A 7,284-nucleotide genomic window follows, 5' to 3' on the forward strand; every position below is an offset into this window, starting at 1 on the left:
CTTGTGTGAACTGGACTCGGAGTAGCTGTCCCAAGAGAGCTCAACTACACTCCACTGACGATAAGGCAGTCTTGTGGCTCATCAGCTTCTTAAATATCATTACTCCAACATGAGTGCTGATTGATTAAACTGGATAGAACTAACATTAAGTATTTTAGGGGCACACCCTTTATTTTAAATCTGACTCTTAACCTATGTGACCAGAAGGCACATGGCTCCTGATGATTAACTGCAAGCTTTATTCCAGTTTATTAAAGCACAGCCTTAATTTAGTTGAACATCTAAGGGAGCTTTCTTACGTTTGTAACAAGGTAACAATGAGCACTGTACTTTTAATTTATGAAGCTCGGATTTTACTACTCTGGTAGTTTTAAAAGAAAGTTATACCTATAATTAAGTGTGTTAGTCTTTCAAATAAAGACTTCTGAATTAACTTAATCCTTTATGTGTAACAAGGTGTCCTTTAGATTCTTAATTTAAAACTGTAACAGATATTATAGTAAAAAGAATGAGACACTTTTAGTCACTTGAGCAAACACTGTTGAAAACAGTGACAATCTGTATTACACTTTTAACTGATACAAATACTCATCTACAAAAAGTACAATGAATAATTTTACCAAATACTTACAGACTCTAGTAATTCACACAGGTGAGGTCAAACATAATAGACATTGGGTAGTTTTAAAACACAAACACCAGACACTATGTTCCAGGTCTGTCAATGTAAACATCAGTCCAAGACACACCTTGCCAGAAGTCTGAGGTATCTAGCACAACATGGCAATTGATTTGGACATACTAAACTGTACTCACTTATGAAATCTCCAACACATGCACCAAGTAACAATCCAGTCTGCTCTTTCCTCTTCCCCCACCAAGCAGAGTTTAGCTCTGTATGGCTTAAGCTATGCCTTCTCACCTGCATGTTCCAGTCACTTCTATAGGACCCATGCTCTAAATCCCTGTGCTACAATAACTAATTAGAATATCTGAAAAAGTAAAAACTTTGAGCCAAACTGTGTCTTTTCTGTCACCTTAAATCAAGACACTGCTTTATCACCTCCTGCCTCTCCTGAGCCAGCAAAGCCTCCCAGTTTGTCAGTATTTCCATGTAACTATCAAAACTTACCTTTAATAGTCCCATCTGCTCCACCTGTGCTTGAAATACTACTAACACACTGCTCCAGGCACATAGGCAGGACATCACCTCTCCTGTCATTCACTATTCCCAATTTTTAGACAAGGGCTTCTTGGATTGAACTGCAGCAGATTTAAAACCCTTCACAGTCTGCTTGCTGAACTGTTTACCTTCCCAGATTATACCTCACTGAAGCTTTTGTACAGGAACAGAGCTATTACTCTTTGTGAAGTCTGCAGGCACTGTTTTTCTTGGTTATAACAGTGTTTAGAAAGGGCTGTTGACTTTTGTTTTGAAGAAATAGATTTGGTGAGTTCTGTACTCCGTAGTGACAGTTGGACTTGCTGAATTTTATTTCATTCAGCTGAAGGCAACATTGTTAATCTGAGTATCTATGCAACATCTCAGTTCAACATATGTATAAGTTATGGTGTCTTTAATGTAGTGGCAGCACCCAACCTCATTTACACATTGTCTGGGACAGTGTAAAAACACAGTGCATGAGAAGCTGTTAGAATGGCCAAGGCAGGATCATAAAGTGGTCAAAAGAAATTCAAGGATATGACAGTTGTACTGCAAAATAAGAACAACAGGAGAACCTGGCAGCTCCCACTGCACAAGAAATAAAATGGGATTTTATGTCAGGTATAAAAGTATCTGCAAAATCTGTGAAGCCTGAAGTGGAATATGGACCTGAAAGGTGTTAACTTGAATGAGAGGCTCGGGCAGAACAAGACACTGGGAGATACACAGGATGTAAGGGAATGTAGCAAACTGCAGAGCTGTTCCAGAACAGTCTGTTAAGAAATAATGACCACAAAACTCACGGCAGTGAAAATGCCAAATGACTGCTCCTTTTATTTGTCCACATAGCATTTAAAAACAAAGTAAACACTAGTTTCTAGAAATATATTTACTGTCATACAATGGTAGGTAAAAAATAGACATTTTAATTGCAAAATCTCACAATGTAATTAGATGCTAACATGCTGCCCAGTGCACTTGAAGTACATAGAGTTATGCCCAAAAAATGGTAATTTCACAGCTTCCTGTTGGCTCTATTGCAAACTAATGAAACAAATTGTGATTAACAGTTTCCTTTCCCGGCTGGGTATTGGCAAATTAAATCATAGATACAACGATGTTAAAACTGAAGTACAGTAGTACATCCCAGCACTACTATCTTAGCACAAAAATTCCACACAGACAAAAGAATCAGTCTAAGTTTAGATGTAATGCCACGGTTTGGGATGCAACCAACTAATTCACATGGGTTTAATACTTCCTTAGGACAGTGTTGTATTTTAGCTTTTTATAGAGTTTTTTATTGAAAAGTTTGTGTTCTATCATACACACCTCATCATGGATATAAGAGGGCTGAATCCTCAGAAGAAAGGAGAATAACCTTAGTACAAAATGGTAACTCTGGGGAAAGTCCACTTCTCTGTAATGAGCCAGATGACCACACAATCTGAAAAGAAATGGAGGGAACGCAAAGCCCTAAATTACAAGTGCATTTAGTTAGTATTTAGCTAGTATCTATGCATTTAATTGTAACTAGAGGCAAACTCTACATTTTAACAACAGCATAAATCATGATTCTAGTATACAGTGTCCATTCTGTGAGGTGATCCACTCCTGCAAAACCTTGAGGCAGAGGACTGGTCCAAGACATGTTCAGAGCTGGTACAGACACAGTAAGAAGGAAAAGCCTGTATAGCTTCTTGCACTATGAATCAGGATCTTACTCAACCATGCAAAGAATATGTTCTTTGCCCTTCAGGACTGCCAGCTTGTGGCAAATGTAGCAAAGTATGAAAATGGCTACCTCACTCCATTTGCAAAATTTCTAAAACTATCCAATTCAGACACCCCAGGCTCTTTATTCTGTTCTTTGCCTACACTCTCTGCAGGGTTCCCCTCTCATCTTCCTGACACTATGCCATGGGATAACAACCCATTCATTTTTCTGTCCATTGCCTTTGTATGATAAATACAAATTAACTGTCTAGAAACAAGAGAGAAAAGCTAAGTTAAGCCAATGGAGTAACACAGGAAACATTGGAGCAAACATAGACCAGGTCAGCAGAAAGTAATTAGAGCTGTAAGAGCCTTCTGGTTAATTATTTTGTAGTTCTTGTGGCAAAAACGTTAATGAAAACGATGAGGTGATTTTATTGATGAAGTATATAATGAAAATAGCAGACTGGACTTGCTGGTAACAAGTGTCAGACTGAACAAAAGACACAGAGGACAAACTGCAGAGACAGCTCTGTAAACATTAAGTTCAGCAACTTAGGTTGGAAAAATAACCCTGTTCTGGGTAAGACTCAAATTTGACTTAGTAAAAATGCTAAGTTTAAAATACTATAAAATCCACCTGTTTCAATTTAAAACCCCAAAACTCTACATTGATTTGAGGATTCGGGTGCTATTCACCATCTAAATCCTATGCATCTTCAAACTTACTAGGTATTGCCTTGGGATGTGGAGAAGCAGAGTTTGAAATTTTCCTTGTGTCTGATTCAGAGCAGATGTCTTAAATATTCACCAGAACAAGGACTGGGATCTGTCTGTCCCAATTTACAAGTAAGTGTGCTAATTACTAGACTATAGAGTCATTTGCTCACTCCCTCTGGCCCAGCAAACATTTACATTTTACCTCAGACTGGAGGAACAGACAGACCCGTCCTGGAGTGCCACGCAAGCAGCACTTCAGGGAGCACAGTCTTTGCTTAAAGCCTCTCAAAGTCTGGCAGATCTGAAGTCTGAAACTCACACTGTACATCCCATCCTCTGCCCTACCTCACATCCCCTAAAAGCATTTCAACATTTTTCACACACTGTAATACCTCATCACATATAGAATCTTAGAATCATGTAGGTTGGAAAGGACCTTCATGATCCGTGAGTAAACTCCTGTCACCTAAAGACTTCTATACTAAATCAATTTAGAATCCAGTTTAAGCCAGAAAGTTCTAAAATAAAAAAAAATTTAAAAGCATTTCACTAACCATTGGACTGAGCTCAGCTTTGTGACACTAATCACACTTTTGCCCTAGGATTAAAGCATTTCAGGACTCCCCAATAGACCATGCTGAGTTTTAGAGCGAGAGAATTTTTAAGTTTGTTTTTAGATCTATTATATATACACACACTTGCATAGGATAAACCCTCATATCTGAGGGAGTAGATGTTGTCTTCCAACATTAAGTAAGTGTTAGATGTATAATTAACTACTTGCATTGCAAATGATATAATGGGAAATTTAACCGGTAAGAATTTAAATTCAAATCTTGTTTCATGAAGGCCATGAGAGTTTGCCATTAACATTTTAATACATTGCATATGAAAATGTAAGCTTAAAAACAGACTTTGCATGAAAGATTATTCACACAAACATACACAGAAATATCCACTCATTCAATGTGTACAGAAGATTTACGCAAATCTGTGGTACAAGGATTATTACCTCTACTCCCTTAAAAGAAAAAAAAGTTCTTATTCATACAAAAGAATGAATCCACACAACCAGAGCTCTTGTAATGCAACACTGTGCTTACATTATTCCAACCCCTTTCTGTCACGATGGATATGTGAAAAGTAATGTGAAAAAGAAAATAAAGATAAGCAAATAAATCCTCCAAAAGACAGAAAAGACTGCAAGTTGTTTCCAAGGGGAATATTCCATGTTTTAAAAATCAGGAACCTATTGCTAATACTGTGTGGAGACTATTGATCTCCAAAGAATGCCATTTAGAATACATACCAGATAAAGATTTAAATGCTAGTCAAAGCCCTAATGAAATCTCATTTCACATGAATGGAAACCAACCTCCTATCCAAAAAATCCCCCTCTAATTGCACACATGAGAAATTCAGGAGAATCCAAGCCATCTACAAAGCTGATCTTTTTCACTTATACTCACCAGTACACTCCTCTTCTGGATTAGGGTTTCACGACACAGCTAATGGCAGAACCAAAATCTGGTATGTGATCAGGAGCCATATGTGCATTACCCAGGGAATTTATGACAAACACTAGTTTAGATATTTCCTATTCCTTTGAGTAAATTCTGCCAAACTCCTACATTCTCTCGGCAGGGGTTTAGCTCTCTGTCTCTGGCCATGGTCCTCTGCCAGTACTCCCCAAGCAGCAAACTCACCAATTTTTGCAGAATGTGAAGTGATAAGGTTTTAAAGAAGACAGAGAGGCAGATACTAGATATCAATATAACTTAGTACAATACTGGATTAGCTGGGATCTCATTCCCCTTGCTATTTAGGTCCTCTAAAGAACATAACTTTACTGACAAATAGCATGACTGTTTTGATATACCCCTAACTGAAAGAAAAAACTCCCTTTCACTTGTAAAGGCAGGATTTGGGAACAGTTCTCTAGTAAAGACAGACACTAAACTTCCCTAATAGCACAAAATGTTTTCTTTCCCCATATTTTACTTTTCCAGTAAGACAAATATCTTCTTTTACTTTTCTACATGCAAAAAATACAACTCTCGATTGCTGATACACTTAGATAAAATAGTGGAAAAGTACTCTTCACACATAATTAGTTCTGAAAAATACGTTCTGGAGGCACTAATTGCCTGCTTATTTAAGCTCCTACTGCTAATTTTAACTTTGATTTTGATTAAGGCCACCACAAAAGCAGTATAGTGATTTAGAAAATTAATTTCCTATGCTTGTTTGGAGACAAGGGGAGAGAGGAATGGAACCTTTTTCCCATTCTCTGGAGCGCTGAAGAAGGAAGCGAAGTGAGTATTTGTATCTAGCTGCTACTCTTGCCATGTGACTCTAGCTGTTGATTTTGTCTCATCTCCTCTCCTCTCACAGACTCACTTTGATCACTCTTCATATTACAATGTGTCTACTCCCAGCCCAGTCCAAGACTATCCATTCCACACACACCCCTTTCTACAAATGATTGTAACTATATGTGAACACATAGCTGTGTACACACCCTGTATCTGTCATTTGTAAAAATATATATACAGTTCTTTATTTTCAGGAGAGCATTCCCAAAAGTATTTAACAAAATAGTGAATACTTACTTTTCATTGCATAGTTTGACTGTACACAGCCAGTAGTCAGGGTTCATGGCTGTAAGTAAACCACATTTTTCTTGCAAAACTCCCTTCAGGCTATGCCCGTGAAAACAACACCCATCTGTGTTTTCTTCAGACCAACTTAACTGAAAACTTGAAGGATTTGGCTTTTCAGCACGTTGTGCTGAACCAGACAGCTTGCCAAACTGATTTTGTAAGTTCACAACCATCTCTGTGCAAACAGAAACAAAAGAAACCAAGGCAAAAGTATTAAGTATCAGAATACAGTTTAGAGGTGATAATAAAGGAAGAATATGGGGTATTTGCGTGGGTTTGATTTCCTTTTCTTCCTTTAAACCTCTGCATGAAATACTGAGAAACCTTGAAAGTTTGTGTTCTATTTAAAATTCAAGTCTTTACATGTTTTAGTGAAAGATTTTGAAACATCACTCAAAATGCCATATCTTTCATACCTAATGATATTAACAGTGGGGCACTCCAGAACCATTCCCCAGGTAAAACCTGTAAAATCCATTTGATACTGCTGGGATTTTTATGCTGATAGAAAGCACATTCACACACACATGGGGTCAAGGTTAAGCTTTTCATAGTGCAAATTTCAACTGGAAAAAAAGCCCCCCAAAAAACCCCACTCCACCTTTGCCCACTGTTAGTGAATGAATGCCAAACTTCTTCCCGTTCCTGAGGCTGAGAAGGGAGAGAAGGTATCACGATAGACCAGCACACACAACATGGCTGCCTAAGCCTTGTTTCCTTAGGATAAAAATCAGGTCAAAAAACATTGCTATTGCAACTTTAACTTCTTTTTATGACCTGTATTTGAATAAACCCATTAATAAATTGGAAAAATCACCAAAACACTGAAAACCCTGGAAAAAAACATCCTAAAGTAATCCAAGGACTGGGAAGTTTATCTTTCAAGAGGACACTAAAATCTATGACCAAAGGTTTAGGAAGGTTTCTGAAAACCTGTACCTGGCACATCTCTTTCACACTGTTCTAGAGTAGTCTTTGTCTCTACTATTGTTCATTTGTTGTAATGGCATGATGTGACAT

General features: G+C 37.7%; 1 protein-coding gene across 1 annotated transcript in view; it reads right to left on the reverse strand.

Moving 5' to 3' along the window:
- Positions 1-2,416: 2,416 nt before the first annotated feature.
- Positions 2,417-7,284, reverse strand: part of TAF1B (TATA box binding protein (TBP)-associated factor, RNA polymerase I, B, 63kDa) — a gene marked incomplete at its 5' end in the record, with an annotated part of 37,921 nt that continues 33,053 nt past the window's right edge. Inside the window, 2 exons of the mRNA XM_009073362.1 lie at positions 2,417-2,612; positions 6,214-6,439. Of these exons, the coding sequence (XP_009071610.1) occupies positions 2,417-2,612; positions 6,214-6,439 (422 nt within the window). The remainder of the gene's footprint in view (positions 2,613-6,213; positions 6,440-7,284) is intronic.

This window comes from Acanthisitta chloris, unplaced genomic scaffold (genome assembly GCF_000695815.1).
Source record: "Acanthisitta chloris isolate BGI_N310 unplaced genomic scaffold, ASM69581v1 scaffold1424, whole genome shotgun sequence".
NCBI classification, from domain to species: domain Eukaryota; kingdom Metazoa; phylum Chordata; class Aves; order Passeriformes; family Acanthisittidae; genus Acanthisitta; species Acanthisitta chloris.